The sequence below is a fragment of the Cheilinus undulatus genome, linkage group 7, assembly GCF_018320785.1.
Source record: "Cheilinus undulatus linkage group 7, ASM1832078v1, whole genome shotgun sequence".
NCBI classification, from domain to species: Eukaryota; Metazoa; Chordata; class Actinopteri; order Labriformes; family Labridae; genus Cheilinus; species Cheilinus undulatus.
Window position 1 is genome coordinate 13,016,680 of NC_054871.1, and position 27,580 is coordinate 13,044,259.

The 27,580-nt window shown below is 38.2% G+C and overlaps 1 protein-coding gene across 3 annotated transcripts in view; it reads left to right on the forward strand.

Annotated features, from left to right (window-relative positions):
- LOC121512285 (discs large homolog 1-like protein) overlaps nucleotides 1–27,580 on the forward strand; it is a 203,001-nt gene that overhangs the window by 61,323 nt on the left and 114,098 nt on the right. Inside the window, exon 1 of one of the 3 annotated variants that reach the window (XM_041791463.1) lies at nucleotides 23,697–24,080. The exons of the other annotated variants lie outside the window; for them this stretch is intronic. Coding sequence (XP_041647397.1) covers nucleotides 23,811–24,080 — 270 coding nt within the window. The 5' untranslated portion in view covers nucleotides 23,697–23,810. Of the gene's footprint in view, nucleotides 1–23,696; nucleotides 24,081–27,580 lie in introns of those variants that run through there. 3 annotated transcript variants of the gene reach the window in all.

A 27,580-nucleotide genomic window follows, 5' to 3' on the forward strand; every position in this document is an offset into this window, starting at 1 on the left:
CAGGGAAGGAACAGTGGCTGAACTCATGCAATCTTGCCCAACAATCATACTTTTCATAAGTCTGTGTTAACACAATCTGAATATTTATGCATAGTAATCTGGTTGCAGATGTTATGTCTCGACGCAGATGTCATTCATGCATCTCAAGTTGCTTGTTTACTGGACAACTGGATAGAAGCGTCGTCTTGGTTATTGGGGTTATCACTGACACTGGAAGCCCTAAAATATTGACCACTGGTGATGACAGCCAACACTTTCGCTGTATCTCTTATCATTATGTGCTGCCATAAACTAAGAACTACTGTCTACTGCCTCCACATATTCTACAAAGTGACTGTTTACACCTTGCATTAACATCTGTCCTAGGAGATCTGATAGCAAGTTGACAGCACTTTAGTATGGGCGTACACACTGCATGAACAATGCATCTTCATTGATTGCTTGAGATCAGAACTCACCAGCCCGCCCCACATTCAAATAAGCCCCCTTAGATTACTACTGTCTGAAAAGACTGAAGGAGTTGCTGTTTTCACACAGACGAAAGCAGTGTTGTTCTTCCGGTTGAATGGGCTTCTTATGACACATGAGCCTTGACCAACAAACCGGTGAGTTGATACCTTGCATTAACATTGTTTTAATATCCGTTTGGGCATTCAGATACAAAGTTGACTGCACTTAGTGCATGTGTCCAGTCCAGGCTATGCATTAACAAGACATCTTCAGTGACAACCTTGCAAATTGAGTTCTTTTGCCTGCCTCTTATACCAACAACAGCCCATACATCATGTCCCTGATGCAGGTATCTTTCCATATGTGCGGTGAGGCTGATGACAATACAAATTAGCTTGTGCTGCCCTCATTTTGTCACAAACATTCTTTAAAGAGAACAGTGATATTTTATTAGGAAATAAATGCTGTAGGGTACTAGTTAGAATGAAATGACAGTTCAGCTCCAGATGACAAGTTATAGGCAATAAGTGATGTGTCGTAGCATGTGTTGAGCTGATTATAAGAGCCGGCCTTTTTACAGGAACAACAAGAGCCAGCTCCTGTTTGAGGGACAGTTGTGCAGTTGTTGTTGCTTTTGCTTAGAAGACATAAAAAGACAAAAGTAAGGATGCAGGGTATTGGATTTTTGCAGATATCCACTATGTTGATACATATCCAAACTCATTTTAGCCAGTATGTGTTATATGCACACCTTTTTAATTAAAAAAAACACCAAGTGTCTCTTGTGTAAAGAGAGGCTAGATCAAGCAGAGTTAAGAGAGGAGTAGAGAAGTACACAATCTGGTAGTTCAGTCAGGAGAGACTTATTACAAGTTTATAAATAATTTATTTTACAAATTGTAATGAAAGAGAAATGTGCAATGTCTTTGATAGTGAGGCAAACAGCAGGAATAGGATACCCCCCTATGGAGTTTGGTGTTGTTGATGAAGGAAGTAGGATGAGGTGAAGGGTAGGCTTTTGGGAAGCTGGACCAGGAGCCAATGAAATGGCTTGGAGGAGGAGACTGAGGTATGCAGGATAAGATGAGCAGAGGACCTGTTAGGATCTGGACTATAAGCCGATGAACTGAGTGGAGGTGGCTGGGGTGGAGGAGGGTTGCAGCGTTCACACTAAAACGACAGGCTCACTGTGAAAGAGAGAATGCTAGATTTAAAAGGCACATGATGATTGGTCACAGAGGTCATGGCAGTATATGATTAGCTGAGTACTTAAGAGAGTGAACGGTCATAATTGGCTGATCACCAGAGTGGGAAGAGGGGGAGAATGGAAGAAGAGAAGAAGGGATATAAATGAGTGGTGACTAATGAATGAGTAGATACAGGCTTCCTAATTGAACTTCTCTGGGCTCTATTTCTTTACATTTGGATCCACATTAAAAATATTCCAGGCTCACATTGGAGACCCCTTGAGTGTATGGCAACCAACACTACCTGATGGTACTCTCAGATGTACATCTCTTTGGACAAACGCATGAGCTAAATGACATTGCAAATGGTACAGTAGTACAGTTTGCCAATATTTAAGGCCTGTATACGATTTATACTGTTGACATAAAATAAATGCAGAAATGTGTGTATATATATATATATATGTATATATGTAATCTAACGATCAGGATTGTACTTTATTAAATTTAAAATGCATCAATTTTTGAGTTAAAAAATCAAGATGAGGAGGTTCTATCTTTCTAAACAGAATGAAATTGTCCCGTTTTTTGGTCCTGATTTCACATGATGGTCAAAAGAACGAAAGGATAAATTCTGATCAAATCCCAAAACAGCTGTTGTACAGCTGACTTTATTGTAAAGATTTGACTTTACCGGAACAACCTGGTTGTAGATCTTTGCTCTCATGTTGTTATAGGTAATAAAATCATAATTTAACATACAACGCCTCAGTAATACTCATCACTTTAAGCAAACTTTAAGTTTTTACTTTTACCTGACTGGATTTCTTGGACAACCAAAGTAACTACACTTTTACTTGAGAACAGTTGTCTCCTACACTGTAAAACAAAATTAGTTGAGCTTACTTTAAAAAACATGGAAAATTGTTGCCTCAAAAATAACAAGTAAACTACACTTGACTTTTGTGAGTTAAAAAAATGTTTCTTTTTAGTGTGCAGTACTTGTTCTACATAAACTATTTAAGTATTCACTACTAGTTTAAAATAAATTATTTTAATTGCTCAAACCTGAGATTCAAATGTTAATTGAAGTTTGCAGGAAATAGACTAAATCATCTACTTTGACTGTGCAATAGTATAATATTCCACACTCAAAGTGTATATAATACTATTAATGTTTTTAGTGCGCTGTAAACACAGATAAGTTGATAGCACTCGAAATATCATAGTCAACTGATTACCTTAAAATGTCAAATAGTACTCTCTGTAAAAGTTTTTTTAAGTTATCATTTCACCTAAGGTGGACTAACTTGTGCCACCATTTGCAACAATGGCTACTGGTGACCCACTGAATCAGTAGTTGACATTTCATTAACGTCAATGTGCCATCTAACATTCATTGACATTAATAACATTAACATCTGCCCCTATGTAATTAAGACAGCAACTTCACTCGTGGTGCATTTTATTTATTTTATTCAACCTTTATTTAACCAGGAGAAAACCTCTTTGAGATTGAAAATCACTTTTTCAAGAGTATCCTGGCAAAGACAGCAGCAGCAAACAGAGTGCATAAAGGTTTAGTGCCCATAGGCATTCTGGGAAAACTGCAGATTTTTCATAACTCAAATAATTTGAGTGATAACAAAAAAATACTTAAATTGTTTGAGAACTGTTCACTTTAAACTAAAATGACTTCTATCAGCTCACAAAAATAGAGTTGAAATAGCCGTTTTGGATTTTTAAGTAAACACAACTTAATTTGTTTAAATTAACTAAACTAAAGTAAATTGAGCCCTTTAGCTGTTAACGCCAAGAAGTACAAGTAACTTATTTATAATGAGTATTTCGAACAGGTTACAAAAAACTGAGTTAATTCAACTCAGTGTTTCTGAGTAAAATTGATTTTGCGTTTGACAGTGTACTTTTTCCAACTCTGCTGACAATACCGATATTTCACCTATTAAGCTAATTTCTGCCGATGCTGTTATGCTGATTTTATCATGCATCCCCAGCACAAAAATTGTCCCAAATTCAGAGTTGTTTGAGAGCTGAAACTGTTATTCATGGGCTGAGGCATTAATCCAGATCTGAGATCAGATCAGGCTGGATGAATATGAGCCACAGTTTTTGCTGACTGGCAGAGTACTGCAGATGACAGCAGATGGCCGGGCAGTTTTTTAATGTATGCCAGCACATGAAGCCCACTGGATGAAGGCATCCGAGACTACCTGCAATTTGAGGCACTGGACATCAAACTGTCTCCAGTATACTCTGAGGTCCAACCAAATACCCAAAGCTGATGTTGCAAGTTATAAATGGGGTCAATGTGGATAAATGCCTGCCAGACTACCTCTGTGTGTGGCCTGAGCTGGTGGATCCCAGGTCATCCTCAGGATGCATTGGTTCACACCTAGCATTAAGGCTATTCACTTCTTATCAAATCACCCTGGAGGGTTATTAATGCAAGGTGCCTCAAACAACCTCAAAGCCCACAAAGAGTTGTCTACAAATAGTCTCTGTCTTGATTGCTATCTGAACAGATCCCAAGCAACCAAAGGCAGGTTTGATGTGTTTTTGGCCAGAGTATGTAATTAAAAGACTGGAAATTTGTTGGAAAACAAATAAAACATGCCACAAATTATACTGAAACATTCAGTATGGATGTTTGTAATTTGCCACACATGTCCCGTTTTAATGCTTGTTAAATAGGTTTAAATATTGATCAGAATGATAGTGCACATCCGTAAAATGCATTTTCTATTTTAATGTTTCAATTGCAGATTTTATTGGTTACAATTTAAGAAAAATGCAGGCCATTTTAGAACATGATGGGCTTTTAAAATGGCTTTTGAGCCAAGTACCTTACCTATATTTTTAACTGCGTAACTGGTAATAATGTAATGCCCAATGTTGCCATATCAGCAACAGAAATAATAATTTCTCACCAAATGAAGAGATACATTTTGGTTAAATGTGAATGGCTTTATTCAGAGTTTTGTCTCCAGACAAATTCAAGCATCTATTGTTGAGGCTGACTGTGCACAGTGTTTCTCAAGGAGAGGCAGTGACACCTCCATTTTTAGTGAAAGCGCTGTCAGAAGTAGTGGGACCTGTTTTGAAACGGCTCCAGAATTAGACAGGTCTTTTTAGAAAGTACTTAGAAGTCAAAGATACCGTCCTGAATTTGCTTTCATGCACAGAGCCGCTCTTTGTATCAGGAGAATACTTTTGCAGAACCGTGCGCATGCAGGGATTCAGCCGAACGCTTGTCCCATTTTTTAGTAATGAGGCCCATTACTATCTCTGTTCTGCACTCAGTCTGCATCCGTCTGGCTCTCTCTCTTTGTCTGTCTTGCCTTCTCCTTCTCTATCTCTCTCTCACACACTCATGCTTGCACTGCGTAGCCTAGGATCTTTTTATTTTGGTTGATTGGGCTGTATCAGTCTGCAGATTACGGCTTACATCACTGTGCATGCAACTCTGACCACACACTTCCCCAAATACTCACACACTTGTTTCCTTTCTGCATGTGCACACAATCAGAACACATGCATCATTACACCCCATAATGTCCATGTTAACTTTGATGCTCATTTTTATATCACTGCTCTCTGAATTGTAGGTTTTATCGGTGTTTGATGTAACATAATTATGGCCTTTTATATACTGGAGTTCATTAGAATTGCAAGAGAATATGCAAATTAGAACCATAAAATGACTTACAACCTCAATAAATTACATAGTAGTGAAAAAAGGGATCAAAAGGCCCACTTTTTCCTTGCAGATTCTGTCATTTCCTAATAAACTGCAGTTCTTTAACGACACAAGAAGATTTATAGCGATTTCAAGCAGCTGACACACATAAATAGAAGATTAAAATAATGGATTTTAGATTGTAAAAATTTAAAACATCTCCTTTTTTGTCACTTACCCATCCTGCTTTGCATTATTCCTCACTGGTATGTCATCATTTCTACATCGTGGCATGAATGACTATCAGTTTATGTATTATTTCAACGGTATAGTCGTGTATTCAGTCCACTCATAACTGTAGTGTTTTGTTGGGTAAGTTACGGCAGCCCTCAGCATCCTGCAGGCAGTTTGAGCTTAGCAGTGTGTATTTGTGTGTGTAAAAGTGGTGTGTCAGTTCCAAGTCTGTATACGCTTTCATTCGTTTTGTCTCTGCGATGACTCAGCTGTCACTCACTCACTAAAGGTCCAGTCTGCTAGAAAAGCCTCTGACATGACTGGAGCTTTTTCAGTTTGTCACTGTGATGAGAGAAATGCTGGTGTGCAGCTCCACCTTGTGGTCAATGCTGTTTATCAGCTTTTCCATAAATTTCATGCTCACAGAACATCTGTTTTATTGATTGATTGATTAGCGGTATCTCTTTTGAGATTAATGCTTTAATTCTTGTTTGATGCCGTCATCACATCCTCATCATAACTTAGCATTGATGTTTGTCTGCCTGTGCTTCATGGTCATCCACATCCTGGCACGTTTAACACCATCATCATCACTAACAGATAATGTGCTCATCACCTGTCTGATGATATAAAGTCTGTGCTGGGGATCCTCTGTGTGTTGCTGCTGCTGTGTTTGGGTGTTCGGGATATTTTGAGAACTCCTCCTCCCCAAATGGTGCATGTGCATGTGTGTTTGTGTGACCACAGGTGCTGGATCTGGCTTGCTTCAATATGACAGATGGACCTGCCACCTTGGTCTCCCCATGTACATGTTCCCTTCTCTTCCTCCCCCTGTCTCTCTCTCCCTCTCTCTCTCTCTCTCTCTCACACACACACACACTTACATTTCTTGCTCCCTGGATTTTTGTCCTAAGTGCACTTTTGTGTTTCTTCTCAAAACACTGTATAAATATTTAAATAATCCATGCGTAGATAAAGGCTTGTGTGATTTCACATTTGATTTTAAATTGTGTATTTTTTCAACACTTTGACTATTTTAGTCTTTTCAGGCTGTAGGAATGTGCTAAGTTCCATAAAGACAACAAAAAGGCATGCACTATTTGCCAGTTGAGTTAAATTCACTGTAAACTAGCACTAAGCTTCTTTACTATGTTACATTTAAAGGAATAATTAATTTGGAGGCCTTAATTGTCAATAGTAGTTTATTTAACCACATGCTAATAATGTTCAAGCAGGAGATGAGCCACATCCTGCAAAATTAATCATGGAAAAGTACACCTACAACTCCAAAAAAGTTGGGGTGCTTTAATATAAACAGAATGCAATGATTGGCCAATCTCATAAAACAATGTTTTATTCACAATAGAACATAAACAGTATGTATGATATTGGAGCTGATGTTTTACTATTTTATGACAACACTTTGACACACTTTGAATGTAATGGCAGCAACACATTTAAAAAAGTAGGGACAGGGCTACAAGAGGCTGGAAAAGTAAGAGGTACCAATGAAAAACAGGAGGAGCATTTTGGCAGAGTATCTCAGAACTAAAGATAGGCAGAGATTCACCAGTCAAGAAGAAAACTGCATGTATTCTTACATAAGACAAGAATGAGACAACATTCTTCTCCTAAAACTCTAAAAACTGGTCTCCTCACCTCCCAGCCTGTTGTTTAAAAAAGAGGGGATGCTACACAATGGTGAACATGACCCTGTCCCTACTTTCTGAGATGTGTTTCTGCCATCAAATTCAAAATGAGTGAATGTTTTACATGAAATTGTCACATTTCTCTGTTTAAGCATCTGATTTATTGTTTATGTTCTATTTTGAATAAAATATGGGTGTATGAGCTTTGCACATCATTACATTCTGTTTTTACTGCCATTTTACACAGTGGGATCTGAGTTGTAGTCATGCTAACTCTTATCTTTCATTAATTACCAGAATGAAAGCTTAATTTTTTTTAAGTGGCAGGGTCAATAATGGATCCATTTGTCAGGTGAAAAGCAAGAAATTCTTCATCATCCAAGCATCGGTGAATACTAATAGCTAACAGTTACAGGCGAGTCAGCATTACCAGTATCACTGTCAGCTGTCACTTCACTTAGTGTCCTGGGACAGTCATTTTTGTTAAAAAGCCGTCATGTTTTGATCAAGTTACAACAATATTTTTATAGCAGGATCAGGCAATGTCCAGTCTTGTGTTCCCTTAAGGGACAGCAGAGCATCGTTGGATTAATCCACAATCTCCTCTTCACTGAGTTTTCTTTCTTGGATAAGTTCTGTAGAAGTAGAACCCTGGCTTGTCTTCTCCTCAAGTTAACAACACCTATATTTAATTTTAAAATAAAGATAAAAACATTTGAAACTTGTTGGTGGCATCTGAGAGTATCTTTTCCATATGTTGAGTAGTCTGCATCCTTTTTTGCCCTCCAGGTTACTGGTTCCATCAGCCTCTGATGTCGCAAAAAAAACTCGGAATAATAGAAAATGGACTGAAAGTTTAAAGAAATGCCAGTGAATAAAGACCAAACAACAATGGCATTCAAACAAATAAAAATAAGATACCGTAACTTCTTAGAGTCCAAAATAAACTAGATTCTACATGTACATATTAAATGAGACATTAAAAAAACAAAAACTGAATGATAAAACTTAATGATTAAAAAAATTCATATAGAGAAATGGCTTTTTCCAGCGCTAACATAATTAATTCACTGTAATATACATAAATGCTGTATGTACATCCACTTTATGTTTATTTATTTTTAGTTTGTTTTTATATATGTTTAACATTTTCATATCAACTGTAAGTGTATTAGAATAAGAGACTTGGACTCTAACTTGGACTAGGACTTGCAAAATTTTGCCCATTGTATGTAGAGTTTAGCATAAATGAAATTAAGATTTACAATGGAACTGAATGTTTGTTTGTATATTCAAATAAATGCCTTGAGGTGTTGTGTTCTATAATGGCTAGTTGTCTTCATTTTTGAGTGACATAAATCAATGGTCAGTGATGTCAGAGACTCGTGTCTTTAGGTAGAATGAAGGGCAACGATTAAATCAGGGGTTCTCCCCAAGTCTAGCCTCAGGACCCACCAACAGCTCTTTAATGAAAAATCACTGCACAAATGTCAGATATTGGCCCTGAGATAGTGCAACATATTTGATAGAACAAAGAGACAGGATGAATCAGACATGTTTAAAAAGTGTCTCACAGACTTATTTTTGACTCATACACATTCACAGCCCACCAAATTGTCTGTGACGCACTTTTGAGTCCATCAGTTGAGAGCCTCTGCTTTAAATCACCACTCTGCTTTTTGTCTTTTTGGTTATTGAATATTATCTGAAAGTAGTGATTACATTTTACCTGTGTTCGTGAGACTATGTAAACCTGCCAGCGCTGCAGTACACTTTCAGTACAAAGTGTGCCACAGCATGTGTGTTTGTTTGTTGTTCGCTGCTGAGCTCTGTCTGTACATCGTAGGTAGAATCTCCTGACCTTCCCTATGATGATGAGGCGTGGCATCACCCAGAGGGAGAAGTCCCTGTCCCGCCTTTCTCCTCTCTTTATCCGCAAAGCCACGCCTACTACCAGGTAACCCTGCTTCCGAGCCCGTTGCATGCTTTTAATTCTTTGCGTAGGGATGTTGGTTTGATTCATTGTTTTGTCTGTGGGGTCTGGTGTGAGCATGCTGTTGCTTTTTTTAAACTTGATTCATTTGTTTGTGTGTTTTGTGAGAGCTCTGCAGATTGCCCAAGATTCTTTAACCTGTGGGGGCAGAAATACACAGACACAAAAACCAAATGGAAAACTGTCAAGGTCTGCCATGTGGCATTTTAACACCAGTAAATTGTTAATGTGATGGGTTTCCTCTGAGCAAAAATGAGCTAAAGTAGCAAAGGTTTTAGTGGCAGAAGGGAAAAATAACTCCAGTTAATATTTATAGCTATGCTATGCACATTTGGAGGGAAGTCTGTCCAAGATCCACCTACAAAAGCTTCATGCTTTAATTTTCAGAAGCTATACTACCATCAAGTTTCAAACAATGCATAATATGCTCCATGTTTATTTTACTTTTGACTTTATGGTCACTGTTCTTGGGGCTGAAAAAGGCTAACCATGTAAAGCTGACAGATTAGCCAGATTCTATGTCTGTCATCTGGCAGCTCCATCTCACAAAGTTTCAATTTGAAACGTTTGTTCCAGAAAGTGACTGGACCAAGCAGCATCATTTGAAGAGAAAGAGACTGTAGATCAAGCAGGGTTTAGTTGAAGCAGCTGCAAAACTGTCAACAATGGCAGCCAGTGGAGAGATTAGTGTGTATGCAGTTAAAGCTGAAGTTTTATAAGACTTGGACAGTATTTCTTTATTAAAAAAAAAGAGCAAAGAGCTGCACTGAAAGCTTTTCTTGATGAAAAAGATGTTTTTACTCTTCTCTTGACTGGCTATGGCAAAAGTTGGAGCTGGCTCCACTGACAGCTATCATGACATGGATGCCTTTTAAGCTCACTTACTGTAGTGCTGCTTTGTTTGAGCTGTTCTGAATGTGACAGGCAAAATGTTCATCCAATCACCATTTCAGTTCTTCTCTTTAAAGGTTACACCTAGGCCGAAATATCATATCACTGTATTTTTCTTTGCCTTTACAATAATGGTATTTTATCGTGATATCACAACAACTAATAATAGATAACATATTAAAATGCATATTCAGGTGCTACAGACCCCCTTTTCTTTCAAACACAAACCTGTGGTGGCATACTTTGCTTAAGATCACAGAAATGATTTGGAGGTCATCCATTTTGATTCTAAAGATACAAGTTATGGATGATGAGGGGCATGGTTGATATGACTGCAGGCTGGCATGTAGTGGCTGTTTGCTGGGGGGCTTAAGGCCTGCTCAGCGCCACATCTTTGATGTTTCTGATTAGACCAAAAAGATGAGTATGTGACAGTGTTTTCAATATAGTGGCTACCACAGATTGGCTCCAAACATCCCATTCAGTATCCAAGGTCACTCAGACTTCTTCCAGTACTTTCTCTTTTTAAAGCTTTTTTGGTGCATTTTTTTTTGCCCTTTATATATAGGACAGATGAAGGGAGACAGGAAATCTGGGAAGAGAGAGTAGGGAAAGACATGCACCAACTAAGACTGGGAATCGATTTCATTACCAGTGCATTGAAGACGACAGCCTCAGTTTTTTGAATGCCTGCTCTACCAACTGGGCTGTTCCAATACTTTCTGTTGAAGAACTCCAGACACTTTACCTGAGCACTTAGTGGTGTAGCGCTAACATTAGTAAAATGCTAAAAGGACATGATACCTTTGAGTACCAAAAGGTTTTAACATTTTTTGAAAAAGTACCCATGTTTGTACGCCAGTCTGTTAAAAATCCACTTAGAGAGGCTTTCTGGTTTACTTTACTAAAGCAACAGCTTGAGTAATATGCCCTTTATTTAGTTTATCTATCACTATTCTTCAGCGCTAAAAATGCTACATGTAGCAGACCTGTTATGCAGCTTCTTCTTTAAATAATTTTACATAAATTTACTTCCCCAGAGCTTTGGGCTCTTATCTTGTCATGCCAGAACAAAACACAGCTTATTTTACTCTTTGAACTTCCTGTTTTGGTTGGGACATTTCTCTGGGATCCATTAATTATTCAATGCTGTGGTCTTTTGTGTTTGTTTTTGGATGAGATGTTTGCAATATCATTAGTGTTTTACTTGCATATAAATCGGTTCTTACTCTTGAATTAAACAAGATTAAAAAACACCATAGAAATATATTTTGGGTCCCAGGATGTAGCCTTTTCCCATTTTTTCCCTGTATAGATAATTTTCATTATTCAGAAAGGGGAGAAAGAACAGGAAGAGACATCTTTCATGTCCCCTGGTAGTATTAGTTTGCAAGTAATTACAGTTTGTAAACAGCAGGAGGCAGTAGATGCAGAAGAAAAAACACATCAAGATCCATCCAAACTGAATTAATCCAAGTGATAAATAGAAAGCATGATGACTTAATGACTAAATATAGGTGGTAAAGTGATTCACTAAACACATAGCTGGTTTATTGTTAACAGCACTGACTAATATGAATATAATATTGAAGAGTTCAAAGTAAAGCAAAGAGAAAAAGCAGCCAACGCTGCAGCAGTGTAATTGACTTTGCTTAAATGACTCCTCAGACAAAATTTATATTTGCTGCAGTGACTGGATGAGGAGAGACAGTAAAAAGTGACTTGCATTTTTCTCTATAGCACACAAACAACAAGACACACATAGAGTCCACTCAGAGACCCTATAGTGCCTCTTAGTCATTAAGCTAATGCAGATAATTAGGAAGGAAGCAAAGACTGAGAGGGCCAGGGAGCAGCATGAGATGGGATAAAGAGAGAATTACAGGCAGACAGACACAGAGAGAGGGGGCAGATTTGTTGCTGGATTTTAATCAAGCTGTCAGTCAGCAAAATCACTCCTCCCCAGTGAATCTATTCCCCTCCTGCTGATACAGTAATAGAAATCAAGAGTCAGGAAGACTCCAAGGTGCATATGTGCATACAACAAACTCTTTCTAAGACAATTTCTAGAAATGTTATTGTTCATGGAAAAGTGGCACCTGGATTATTATGACCACCTTGCTTATAAGGACCTGACCCAGCAGTGCATTATCCCCAAGTTTTTTCATCTTTAATAAAACAACAGCATGACCCTTGTGGACTGGCAATCCTAAAATAGACAGTGCTGTGTTTTCATCCAGCAGAGGCCTATGGGAGTGAAAAATGGAGGCAACACTAAAGTGCCAAAACTGTAGATCCAAAAATGGCCACTTAAGGGATTAAAAAAGGTTAATCCCCATTCGGTCCCATGTTAAAATCTAGAAATAAACAAGCTTAAAGCCATGTGTAAGAGTCCATTATGGTTTGTATTCAAGACAATAGGAGTAAATTTTTAATACCCCTGTGCAAACAGTAGTAAGGCTTCAGGTTTTACACGATTAAGTGCAGTGCTGTTCTAACTGAATGGTGCTGTTAATTTTAAAGGCCTCAGCTGAACTGACCTTTATAAGCTTCCACATTGTCTCACCTGGCTTTTAAAATACAAGAAACAATGGTGAAAATGGCAAACTCAAGCTAGTAACAAAACAGTGGTAGATATCACTGTGACTACAGCTGTTTAAATATTACAGTGCTGTAACAGCACTGTAAAAATGTCCTGCGGTCAGTATTCCTTTGTTCAACTAGCAAAGCAAATGGATTGGCCAGATTTCATGTCTGTCAGCAGGCAGGTCAGTGTTGCAAAAATTCAAGCTGATATGCTTGTGAGAGATTAACCGGACCAGTCAGTGTCATTTGAGGAGAATGAGGCGGTAGCTACTTGAGATGCATGATATTGGATTTTTGCCAATATCCGAAATCATGCTGTTATTTCCAAACTCATTTAAGCCGATACCAAACGGATATAAACACACCTTTTTTAAGTGCAAAAACCTCCAAGTGACTTCTGTGCAAAGAGAGGCTGAGTCAAGCAGAGCTGAAACGGGAGTGGAGAGGTAGGCAGTCTAGTTGTTGTTTTAATGATAGACTGGTGCATTTTGCTGATATTTAAGGCCAGTATATGATTTATACTGATGCTTCAGCTGTACATGCCAATCTGATAATATTGTGCATCCCTAATTGCTATAATCATAGTTTAATTAAAGTTTAATCTTTGATTCTTGATTGATGATTCTTTGAATTTTAAGCTACACATTGACCAACTTGTTAAGAAGTTAAAGTTGCGGCTTGGATTTTATTTCAGAGATAAGTCCTGTTTTTCATTTACTGCAAAGAAAAGACTTGTTTCTGCCTCTTTTATGCCTTTAATTGATTATGGTGATGTTTTAAACCTGCATGCATCTTCTCAATGCCTTAAATCTTTGGATACTGTGTACCACAGGGGGCTGAGGTTTATAACCAACCTTAATTCCTTAACTCATCATTGTACTCTGTATGATCGAGTTGGTTGGCCTTCTTTATCAAAGTGTAGACTAAATCATTGGCTTATCCTTATTTATTAGGCCATACTAAATCTGCTTCCATCATACTTGTGTGATCTTAATCATGTGAAAAGTTCTGGAAGTTACAGTCTTTGCTCTATGACTCAGTCACAAGACTTATTTTTGCTCTCTGTTTCTGGTACGCTGCTCCTGCAGCCTGAAATCTACTGCAGGAGATTCATTGTCTTGGGGAACTGGTCTCTTTAAATCTTTTTAAAAGTAGATTGAAGGCATTGGAGGATGATGCTTTTGACCAATGACTTTGTGCTCTGTGATTTGGGATTTGTTTGATCTGTGTTTATAACATTTTTATATTTCATGTCTGTAACTCTGTTCATTATGCTGCTGCCTTTCTTGGCCAGGACACTCTTGTAAATGAGATTATTGATCTCAATGAGGTTTTCCTGGTTAAATGAAATTAAATAATAAATAGAAATAATAATAAAGTGATTGCATGCCTGTTAACAATGGCAAATGGTATAGAGCTATAGCAGTTTAATCAGAAACGGAACATTTCTTTATAATGAGAAGAGTAAAGAACCGCACTGAAAGCTGTTCTTGCTGAAATTGATGTTACCAGCTTTGTTTCTTTAATTTACCAAATGCCTCCACTGATAGTGAGGAATCATAATGCCTTCCATATATTTTTAAATGTGTTTTTCCAGTTGGATGATTGTGCAGAACTTAAGTTTTGTTTCAGATGAGGTTTAAGGTTCATTGTGTCTTTATTAGTACCTAAAAATGTAAATTTTTTGTGCAGTTGTGCAGAGGGGAGTTTCCCAGAGATTAAACAACAAATAACAATAAAAATGATTCACAATTTCAGACACACTCAGAAAAAGTAGATCAAAATCTAATGTTAAAATGTTGAAACAAACACTGATGATTGAAACTGTGTCATGATAAAAATGCTTTTAAAAACATCCATTCTGGCAGGCACATGTTGCTGTTCCACCTTGCTGGCTCTAATGTTTCACAGCTAGTTAGCCGATAACTAATATTTACTCTGTCAGAGATGTCATTTAGTACAAGGCTACAAAAATAGATCCTAACTGTTTATTAATGATAGTGAAATATGTAGCCCTCTGCAAACGTGTGTTATACTGGGCCATAAAGGGAGGTTATGCCAACAGTTAAATATTTTTAAAACATGTCTCATCTTTTGGATTGAATGCAAGAGGCTACACCTGAAGCAATGTAGACATTTTGTATGTTCTTTTCTTAACCAAGCTGTCATTTCTCAGATGTAACATTCTGTCTTCTTTGGACCAGCCAAACTGGCCTGTTGGTTTTTAATTTGTTATTGTACATAATCATGCTCTTCAGCACTGTTTTGAACAACAAATGTCTCTTTTTAGCTGCTAAGTACTCCACTCTTTTCCACAGCTACATTCTATAACTTTGTCTGCTCCTTTCACACAGGCTGTTTGTTCCTTTTTTACCATTAAATTATCGATCATAGTTTTTAATATCAAAGTGTAGAGAACTGTCTGTGCTGCATGGTTTAGGAAAAGAGCCATCCCACCCACAAACACGATCTGAGAGGATTAATATTTGTCCTGGCTCATCGAAATACTCCTTGTGCTTTACATCCTCTGCAGTGCTTTATGTCTACTCCTCCATATGCACAGTGTTTACCAGTGGAGCCTGACGTGGCTCTTTAAAATGAGCCTTATCAGAATCTGAAGGGATCTAATGGACGAGCTGGGGGGGAGCCAAAATGGTTAGGTACCACTGGAATGGACCGCAGTATAGATCTGTATGGCGTCTTGTTTACAGCACTTCTATCTCCTTTAGTTTCTCTTTATGGGACACAAATCTGATGTTTATTATAGTTTTATTGAAAGCCATGTTAAAGTTGAAGCTGTGCTAATGCAGAGTGACAGAGCAACAAAAGTTCATGGTTTGGTAGGCTGACAGAAAGTGTTCATTTATGTGTTTTAGCCTTTCCAAACTAATAAATCATGCTTGTGGGTATAGAGTTGGATAAATTCAGCAACTTTAAAGTCTTACTTCTGTTTTACGGCCTAGCATACATAATGGTTGTTGTTATTGGATCATTGTTCTGGCAGGACCAGAGTTTCTAGAGCAGAGGTGTCCAAACTTTTACCACTAAGGGCCACACACAGAAATCTATAAGGATGGTGGGGCTACTTTTATACATCCCACCTTGAGAATATTACATTTAGTAAAACCAATCTAATTAAGGTTAAGACATGCCTTGTGATTGAATATGCTCAAATGGTTCATTAATGGCTGACAAGCCAAATAGCCAATCATTTTAAAGATTTTTGGGAGGCCAGTCAACCATTGGCTCTGCCCCTGGAATAAAATTGGTATTGCTATTTACTGCGGTAATCAATCAGAGTCCTATAAATCAAGATGTTGTTTTTGTTTTGGTTGCCAGTATGTTAATCCATTTACAGTGTTGTCTCAATTTGGTCAGAGCACAGCAATAAATTATCTTTGTCAAAATGTTTGTTTACAGAATTAGCATGGTTGCACTATCTTGTGCAGAAACTAAGAAGTAAAATACAGTTAAGCATGAGCTTCATGCTGTAATGTGGGTCACATTCAATTTTATTTTTAGAATTTGCTATGGGCCAATCAGAAATGGTCCATGGGCCACATTTGGCCCTAGGGGCATAGTTTGGACACCCCTGGTCAAGAGCTTTATGTGCAGGGGCCTACTATATGATATGTTGTGGTTCAGTTCATGATGGGACAACAACCAGGGAGGGAGAAGGAGCAAACATTGGTTTAAAAAAGGAAATGTTGTATTTGTATGCTGAGCTATCTGTCCTTAGCCTGGCCTACCTGTAGAGGATGTGAGGGCAAAGTTGGCTTTCTCAGCAGCTGAACATTAAACATGCATGATGTGTGCTTTTATTTAATTGGTCCTGAAATATTAATAATGCTGGCATTCACTGGCTGACATTTGACTGGAGAGAGGGAGAGAGAGAGAGAGAGAGAGAGAGAGAGTTAGTTAAAAGAAAGGAAAGAGAGAGGCTCATGGTTGTGATGTGGTCGGCGTGTGGATTGTTGCTGTGTCAGCCGACATGTCCATGTATCATTCTTTTGTTATGGTGGCTCGCTGCAGACACACAGACTGTAGACGATAACTGGCAGATGCTAATGAGTTGTAGTTCATGCTAGGTATGATGATAGCTTCTTTCTGTACTTCTGTGCCAACAGCAACATGAGGAATGTTTTTTTTTCTCCTTGCTAGTTGAGAGCAGGAGCTCAGTTTGCATTAATATTGATGGTGTTGTTGAGTTAAGATTCTGTATTTACCAGGGATATAATGTGAGATTACTTCACAGTACAAGGAGAGATTAATACAAATATGGCCTAATGATATGACAAATATTAAATTTTTCAATTTGATGTACCACGGATAAATAATTTTCATCCCCTTTTCCTTTTGCAGACCAAAGAACAAAGTTACAAAATAGCACTGAGGAAACATCAGTACACACATACCATAAAGTAATACATATAAACATACCAGTACAATCCTAGTCATTTGATAGCACTTTTAAAATAAAAACCATTTACATTTCCTAAAGTGCTGCACAATGACAAAGTGCATAAATTAAAGTATTGTAGAATACATAAAAACAGAGAAGTTTGTAAGATCAGAGTAAAAATAAAAACAAATAGATAAAGATAAAAGGATGCATATCACTGGATTCTTGAGATATCCAAAATGCTAGAATGTCCAAATGGGTGGGTGTGTATATATATACATATTTATTTATATATATATATAGTTCAGACTTAAAAGTTCAATCCTTAAACAGACTTTTAAATTCAAATAATGGGGATAAACAAAGATACTTAAGCTGATGTATGTGTGTTGATCCTGCCATAAAACCTCACTAACATACATACAGTTGATATGTATAGCTGATTTATATTGGTATGAACTCTCTTGTTGAGTTAAAAGCCAAATAAAAGTATGTATTAAGTCAAAATTTAAAAAATTGCCAACGTGGGTGATACTGTATTTTAACTTTCATTATCAAACCAGCAACAAGGCTTTTGGACACATTAAGAGCAATAGAAAATCTGTTATGAGTGAAATGTCTTGTAACCAATTTTTCATCTGCAAGCTAAAGGGTACTTCTTATTACTTATTCCTAATTCTTACTAACCTGATACACCAGGTAGACTGAATGATAAATCCACTGCATGGATATATTTCACATCCATGTGGGAAACCTCCCATACAACATGGCTGGGAAGGGCAGGACTTTTAAAAAAATAAATCTCGTTGTGTCTGTTACATTGATTATGGGCCAATCAGAGTGACAAGACAGAATAAAGCAGTAGACATGCCCAGCTCCAGTGGTAATCTGAGCTTGACAGGCTGGCACTGTCATAGTTTATAAATGGTGGAGCTTGTTGATGGATAAACTCATGCTGAGGCTAGCCGGGAGAAGTGCAGAAACATCTACTCTGCTAAGAGACGCTTAACTCGTCACTCTTTGCTTATATTTTGATAAAGGAACGTGGCCCAGTTTTGATAAAACTTCTGCCATACTATAGATACATCTGAGCTAATCGCTACGCCAGTGGCAGCCATTATATATATTGACTTACAGCTCAACTTCATCCCGCCTTAACTTTTGCAAACTCATGCCCAAGCAGGTCAGGAGGAGAGTGAGAGTATCTTATCTGTCATGAAAAGCTTGCAGTGCTGTTTGTTGCTCTTTATTTAATAGATGTGGTTCAGTTCTGATAAAACTGCTGCTATACCTGAGGGACATCTGAGAGACGCTATGGCAGCGACAGCCAACACTATCTGCTTCCAGCGCAACTAAACCCCACCTGTAGCATCCACCTCGTTCTCCTCAAAGACACTGATTGGTCAGGTCTGTTCTCAGACCAGGCACCGTAGTTTCAAATTGGAACTTTACAAAATTGATGGACCTGAAGACAGAAATGGCATTTGGTCACTCCATCTGCTTTGCAAGGTTAAATACATCAAATTACAAAACTGAAGATGTTCTAAAACATTTTCTAAAATATGCAAATTGTTGTAAAAAAAAATGTATTATTTGATATACTTGGCAGATTTAAATTGCCTTGTTATCAGTCACAAAACTACTTTCTTCAGTCACATGACCTTTTCTGATTCTCAGTGACTTTCTCTTAGTGTTGACAAGGGTGATCATAACTTTGCACCAACTTACTGGCACTCTTCTATCTTCTAGGTGTGTTGCTATAGATTTTTATCTGGTACCCTCAAAACCGTGTGATTCAAGCCATATTAGAGCTAATAGTCTTCTGGAATTCACTTTCACCCTCTCACTGCCACACATGACTCAGCATTTTTAATGATAAGTTACCTGAAAAACCATCGAAAGTCCAGTGATATATAAGACATCAAACATTACTCAGCCAGTGCCAGGTGTATTTCAGGACTCAGAATGCTGTTGCTATAGATACGGTTCCCAAGGAAACACAGGAAGAAGCTGTGACAAGGGTCCTGCTCCACCTGTGGCTAATCCTCAGGGATGCTATCAGAGGATGGAGGCTAACTGTATGCCTCAGACGCTGCAGAAAAAAAAAACACGTGGTTTGATTTGTTGTAATGGGCTGCAGAGCATCTGCCTGAAGGAGCGAGACACAAGCATGGCTGGATAATTCAGGACATGTGAAAGCCTGGAGGCCTTTAAGCATGCTTTAGGGAAGCTGTGAGGACACTTGCTAGCCTAGCGCTCTACTCTCTCCCTTCTTTCCTCTCTCCTGTCTTTTCTTTCATCTCAGTCGGTGCCCAGCAACAGCCTGTTGTTTTCCATTCTGGAGTTGTGCTCTCAGTGTGTATGTCTGCTAATGTGTGTATTTGTGTTTGAGCATGAGAGAGAGTGTGTGGGAGCATTTGGTGCTGCAGTGTCTGGAATCAGCCTCAGGAGAAGATCTCTCTGCACACACAAAAATATACACAAACATTCATGCTTACACACATATCTAAACAACAGAGCCTGCAGCTGATTCATGCATGCTCTCTGTCACACCTATAGAAGCAGACCTGTTGGTAGCGTGCCTCACAGTGTATTGTTGTTACTCGGTGAAACTGGGTGAACGTCTTTCTCTTATTTCACTCTTGCCTCTCTGTGTCTCTCCCACACAACTCTCATACACACACTTTAATACACCTACACACTTATACACACAACCATCTTGTTGTCTGTCTCGCCACCGTTTGCATTCGATTTCTTCTTCTGTGGCAGTCATCTGTTATCAACCTCCATAACCTGCAACAGGCATCATGTTTGAGGATGTGTGAGAGCATGCTAGGGCTGGGCAAAATATTACAATACATACATATATTTTCAAATGAGAAATAGGGCACAAAAATATAATTTATTTCAATTTATAGAAGTTAAATTGCTAAACAGGGAATTCTTTTGCTATTTTTAGGAACATTTTGTTTAAAATTAAATGATACTGATTTATTGTTGCTGCAGCAACAAAATGGAAGTTCTGAACACTCAGTTTTGGGTAAAATACTGTTTTTAATTATCTTTATTTAAGGCAAACTCACGTATACTGCCACCTCTCCCCACTTTAAGCCACTTTTCTGAATTATGCCAATATATTTGTGCAGTTCAGCCAGTGCTTTCTCACTCTCTTTTGATAGAAATTTAGTTACATTAAGTTTCTGTTATTTGTGATGCCACTGATCATTGGAGATTTGATCCTTTTCATAAGATATGACATCTAAGAGCACAGAAAACTTTGTCAACCTCAGTTAAAAAAAAAAAAAAAATTTATACAATCTCGACTGAGTGTAGGGCTTTTTCCTCAATTAAAAAAAGTGCTTAATAATGTGTGTCTAGGACTTCTTTCTGTATTGTGACAGTATAACACCCATTTTCAATTTGATGCCAATTAATGTGTGCAGTCTGAACATTGGCTTGTTTTGTCAGCAATATGACTGAAGACTGCCACATTTCTGTACTTTTTGACACCACTGATCATTTGAAACAAAAAATGATTGTTTTAAAACATTTTGAAATACAGTTAATCCAAATGTTGCCAATGTTGTTGTTTTTGTAAAACTTAGGCAGTGTGTTTGACAACATTGCAAATTGACAGACAAATTGCACAACATTGGGCAGTGATGAATTCAATTTTTGTTGTTGTGGTATTACACCACACACTTTATTGCATTTTATCATTGCTGTCTTTCATTTGGTCAAAAAATGATGACCCATGTTTAAGCCCATTATTGGATTGTCTCAGCCTTCTATTTTCTATTTTCTATCGGTGTGGCATCAAACCATCCAACTTTTCCAAATGTCGCCAACAGGTCTCTCTTATTTGGTTTTACAGGACTGAAGATCATTTATTTTCTGTACCTTTTGACAGCCTGGATCTTTAAAATAATGGAGATTTTATTATTCTGAAACACATGGTATTAAAGAGTGGATGATTTTTACCTTCATTGTATGGACATGTTGCCAATGACTCTGACAATGGAGGCAGTGTGTAGTAGTTTGTCTGCAATTTTTGATCATTAAGAACAGAAAAGTTGCCCAATACTGGAAATTGAGGATTTCTATTTTTGTTGTTGTATCCAAACACTTACTTTTCTTTACAATTACTACACTGCTTTCATGTTTAGTTAAAAGATGTGACTAAAGAATATGGAGCTTCTGTATTTTGGAACCACAGATCCATATTGAAGATTTAACACTTTGAAACAGATAATATGAGAGTATAGTTTATAGAAATGTTGGCAATGCTTATGTGCAATTTAAACAGTTTGTAGGAGTTCATCTGCAATTTTTGATAATAATAAAGATAAGATAATAAGTGGCATGGGACTTTAGTCTTTGTTAATTTGGAGTCAAATCATCCACTTTTTCAAATGTTGCCAACCGATTTGTGCAATAGACATTCTCAAACTCGTATGTTATGAAAATATGATTGAAGATCATCAAGTTTCAGTACTTTTTGATGCAAAAATCCCCAAAATAATGGAGATTTAATTGTTTTGAAATACATTTGTTTAAGAGGGTGGAAATATTTGACAACCTCAGTACAACAAAACTGAGACAGTGTGTGGGAGTTTGTCTGCAATTTTCACAGTGTTCTCTATTTTTCCTTTAAAAATATGACCACTAAAAATAAAGTTTCCTTTTTTCTAATCAGCATTTATTAGTTGTAATCAAAATAGAAATTTAGGACATGGTGTCTTGGACTTCAACTTCTGTTGCAGTAGTTCTAACTCACAGCATGTTTGTTCAATTTCACAGTGCTCTCCAGTTTTGGTTAAATATGACTGCAAATATTATTTGTTTGTGGGTTTTTTTTTGTTTTGTTTTTTTGTTTTTTTTTTGATCAGCAAGCTTCAGATGTTTAAAAAAATATAGAAATACCAAGACTGGGTGTCTGGGACATCTGCGTTTGTTGCCGTCATATCAAATCAGCAGTTTTTAAAAGTTGCCAACATATTTGCAATTTCACAGTGCTCTTTTTTTTTGTTGAAAATATGACTGCCAAATATCAAGCTTCTTTTTTAAACCATTAATCAATGTGTTTACTGGAAATAGAAATCCTGGAATTGGTGTCGTGGACCTCTATTTATGTTGCTTTGGTATCAATTCATCAATTTTTCCAAAAGTTGCTAATGTATTTATGCAATTTAGATAGTCTTTCTACAGTTAAAAATATGATTAGAGATCGTTTAGTGACTGTACTTTTTTAACCACTGATGATTAAAACAATGTAGATTTGATCATTTTCAAACACATGGAATTTCAGAGAATGGTACATTCAGACAACCCTATGGAAATTATATCTCTGCAATTATTTGTTATTACAAATGAAAAATTCTGAACACTGGGTTTCTAGGACATATTTTTTCAGTGGTATCAAACAGTTTTCTGTATGTTTTAGTTTTTAGTAGAATAATTTTAAAGTTTGTAACTTTGCTATTGTGAGACCTTTAGGTTTTTCTTTACTGAACAATAGATCCAAGTATTTATCCTCTATTCCTGTTCAGCTAAAAAAAAACATATTGATATGTAATTTTTGGTCCATGTCACCCAGCCCTACTGCATGTGTGTGTGTCTGGAGTAAGAATGGTCCCTGTCATGTCATTGGCTGTCTTGAACGTAAGGGGGTGTGGCTTGTAGCAGTAATGATATCTGACAGTTAGAGAGAGGGAGAGGCGTCGGGTTGCAGCTCCATTAAAAGACTGGAGAAGACAATTTGCTGAAAGACAAAAAGAGAGAGGGGGAGAGAGGAGGTGGGTGTGGGTGGGGTGGGCTGGGAAAAAAAAAGAAGAGAGGGAGAGAAAGAGAGACTGAATAATGTACTGTAGTGAGCTGGGAGGGAGACGAGAGGAGAGAGGGAGACTTGGAGCGACATCACAGATGTAGGAGGGAGGGGAGGAGAGAAACAGAAGAGTTGCAGAATGATTCTTCCAACCATCCACCTACTTCAGATGCTCTCCTCCTCCTTCTCGCTCGCATCCTTCTACCTCCCTCCTTCCTTCCATTCCCCCTTCCATATTTAATGGGAGCGCTCGCAGTGACAGAGGGGAGATTGACTGGTCATCTCTCCTTGGACAGGAGGGAGGGAGGAAGAGAGAGGAAGAAGAGAGAAAGAGTGAACTCCCTTAAATAATCAATCCTTACATCCTGCTTGGCCCACGCTTCCCTCCACTCTCCCTCTTCTGATCAGAGGAGATTCTGGACGACAAGAGATGAGGATGCTGGACATTTCTCCAGGCTAGAGAGAAGATGGGATGATGGAAACATTGACAGAGAGCAAAAACAAACGGACACATGGATTAAAGAGTAGATGGATGTACAGCGACCCTGACAGACAAACTGATGCTCCAACTCTGAGAGGACTCCGTCTACCTGTCCTGCACTTTCTACCTCCTCCTCTAACTCCTCCTCCAGCTCCTCCTCCTCATCTCCCCATCTGCCAGCTGCTCTCTCCTCACTCCTAAGGGAGCTGAAGAGAAAAGAAAGAGAGAATAGTAAAAGAAAAGGGGATCAAATTAGTAAAAATAGCTAGGAGAAGAAGAAGACTGTTTATTTGACGACAACACCTTAGGAGGAGAAAGAAAGAGAGAGAGAGAGAGAGGAGTGACGGAGATGAAGCAGAGAAGGAGCGCTACAACATGAACTCTGTCTGAAGGAAAAGGAGCAGACAGCTGAGACGATGAACTATATTTTCGGAAACAACACCCTGTACCCCCGCAGCGCCAGGGTAGGCGGGGCGTCCGGGGGTCAAGGGGCGGGTCTAGGAGTCAAACAGAAATTGGGACCCAAGCGGGGCTCCTCAGAGGAGCTGGCACCTCCCCACACCTCTTCCCCTTCCACATCCTCTCCGGCCTCCTCTGCCCCCTCCACCTCCTCCTCTCGCTGGCAGCAGCTCCTTACGTTCTTCTCCAGGAGGAGTGCCTTCACTGACTGTATCACCGCTGGCCAGGTAACACCAGTCACATGGTGTCTGTGTGCCTACAGAGGGCTTTATGCTTGAGGGGTGGTAGGGGTGGGAGGCTTGTAACTCAACCTGGGCTTTTGTTTTGTGTGTCTTTGTGTGTCTTCTTGTGTGAGTGTGTATATGAGGCCGGTCATTACATTAGCAAACATTCTCTCCTTTCAGTTTCTTGGCCAAAATGGTGAAACAGGGAGGCATTCAGGAGCAGAAGGCAGCTTTTAAATTGAAGTTGAAGCAGCTCTCTGTTTGTGGTGGAGATTTTTGATAACGTTGTCATGGAAATGAGCCCTGGCATAGTGTATGAGACTCAGAGAGCTGGTGTGTTGCCATGGCGAAGCCATCATTTAACTGATGATTGCTTTTGCACCGTGCCAGTCCAGTGGTACTAGATGCTTTAAGTCTACACTGAAAGCTCAACATTACTGTGGAGAGAGAGACGGCGTGTGGCTGACCTGATAAGAAAGAGGGATCCTTTGTTGCATTTGTGCACAATGAGCCACAGATGTCCTGCAGAAAATCTTACTTTGCATCTCCTTTGAATATAATCTGAAATGTTTGACTTGCTTGAGATAGATGTATAGTGCAGCGATAAAGAGCAACATAGCTACACACTGAGCCTAGGTAAGCTACACCACAGCTGATGTCAGTCTCCCAAAGGGTAACACCTTATCAAGAGTGCTTGAAGAGATCCTCAGAATGGGCCTCGTTTCACTAACTGTTCTTAAGAAGATTTTGTTCTTAAATACACAGTTTTATAAGGATTCTGACATTCACCAAAGTTTTCTGATATTTGATTTGTTCATGGCTTAAAGCAAAACACATTTTTTTTTTAAGGCTTATTTTTGGGCATTTTGTGCCTTTATTTGATAGAGGAGAGGACAGTGGATAGAGTCGGAAACAGGGAAGAGAGCAGAGAGAGACACGTGGTAAAGGGCCCCAGGCCAGACTCGAACCCGGGCCGCCCGCGTACATGGGGCATGCGCCCTATCCATTCTGCCACCTGTGTCCCAAACAAAACACATTTGAGTGCTCATCAGCACTCAAATGTGTTAGATTTAGAATTACTAAATAGAATTAAATTTCTAATTATATTTTACTGCTTTTTTTTTTCTTATCAATTTAAGTTTTATAAAAAATATTTACATTACTGAAATATGGTTAAGTATTGATTTGAACTGGCAGTGATCTAAGCTGCAAAATGTTAGATAGTAAATAAAAATTTAGTGCATTGGTAGGACTCTTAACATTAGACACTTATTTAACCCAATAATAACCTATCTTAAGGTATGCATGCATTAGCAGGTATGTGTGTAAGTGATGTACTGTCATTTTAAAGTGTCAATTTTTAAAATAAATCTACCTTTCAATGAAATCATTCTCTCTGAAAAATCCAACCCCCCCATCCCTGATTTAACTTTTACCTCAGTTGGAATGCTTCCTCTTCTCATTACAGCACAAAGCATGTCATTTCTGATGAAAGCTGCTGTGTGCCTTCTGTGTTTGCACACTCCCCCGCAGTCTCATTCCCTTACATGAGCATAAAATGGGTGTTTTCCTATGCTACTCTATGCTTCCACGTGACACTCAACAAATGTGAGAAAAATCCTGGTATATGAGGCCCACTGACATCAACTTCGGTCTGTTCTTACCAAATTTTAAGGTGCACGGCTTATTAAGACATCATTAAATTTGATTAAATGAAAATAGAATTACCTAAAATAAGGTTCTTTGGTAATAAGAGAAGAGTTTTTACAATAATCGTGAGAAATAAGGTAGTGTTTCAGATGTTTTTAGTGCTGGCCTTTTAACATGGAAAATACTCATTGCAGCAAAAACATGCTACAGCCTTGGTTCTCAAATGTCCACTTTTAATGTCCAATTATGTCATTTTTAATCCATAGCAAGTTTCTTTTCCTGTGGTTAAGTTCATGTCAAAATATCTTTAATCTACCAATAAAAGTAGGTCTGTATCTAAACAGGGAGTAAATTACCCCTAGTTCAAGGCAGTAGAAGAATCAATGACAAAGAAATTTGAAATACAAATTAGTGGAATTTTTAAATGTGAAATAAAAGGTGTAATTAATCAGGATTATCTACAGAAATTCTGGGATTGATCTCAATTAAAATTTTAACCTTTTGACAGCTCTACTCTGAACACACACTACAGGACTCGGCTAGACTGTGACACCACACATTTGGACTCTGTAGTAACCGTTTCACAGTAAAGACTCCAAACACTAGAGATCTCACAGAAACTTGCATATTCAAATGTGACTTAAGAAGAAAAACAAATATGGAGGATGATCAGTATTCTTAGCTGGCTGTCCTGGCATGCAGCATAGTTGCAGCAGAATTCAAAGTCCATGAAAAAGAACGAGGGTGAACTTCTGGCTGGAAGTGAGGCAGAGATTCCCAATGTGGGGCCTCAAAGCAATGATTGGGGGCTCAACAAGGCTAAATAAAAACATGTTCTTCATTATGCAGGGCTGGAAAAAGCATTGCAAATCTTTTTAGATGACTCTCATGTATATGTGGTGTTAAATATGGCTCTATGACAGACATCTCAACTAAAGAAAGACAAGAGAATATGACCAGCCATGTATGACAACAGGTTTAAAAGAGTTAGCCCCACTCCATCCTTTATCACATTCTACCTACATGCAGTAAGTTTGTCAGTATTTATTTTAGTATAAAAAATAGTGTGGATGTAATTAGTGTGGGATAGTATAGAGGCTTGAAAGTGTTTTAATTTGCCAACAGGGGTCCCAGCAGAAAGAAGTTTGGGAACCAGTGGATTAAGGTATAGATGTTTTTATGTCTGTGAGTTGTAAAAGTGCGTAACATGTAGTTGGTGGTACTACTCAGTCCACTTGCTCTCAGTGGTTGTTATGCCAGAGACAGTCTGACATCTTGAATATCAAACATGTTTGATATTCCTCCCCTCAATAAAAGAAGGGTGAATCTGACCTGAAGTCAGGCTTAAAGTCATGTTGTGTGTGGTCAGCCTCAGATTTGATAAACTGTCAGTGGCAAGTTGCTTTTAAAAAAAGTCTCACTAGAAAAGAAAACTAAATCTAGCATTACTTAAACATCAGTATCACTTCATATCAGCTCTGCAGACAAACACTGTCAAACAATGTGGTATGTCCAGATATCAATACCCAGTAGGTTTGCATGATATTATCATTATGATATTGGTTTCAGCAGATATTAACTTTTAAACTTGACTGCGGGTATCATCAGATATACAAATTTAGTGAAGTTTTGGGCTGGACTAACAAACCTATGTCAGCTGAAGTCTTGTTTGTCATTCATCATCATTCCTCACACCTTTCAGTGTGTTTTAAGGACTGAAATTATGTCTAAACTACATCAGTATTTATACTGGCAACAGTTAAAATGCAATTTAAAAAATCGGCATATATCAAATATTGGCAAAAATCCAAAATTTCACACCCCTAGTAGCCAGTGTTTATTTGTTGTGTTGT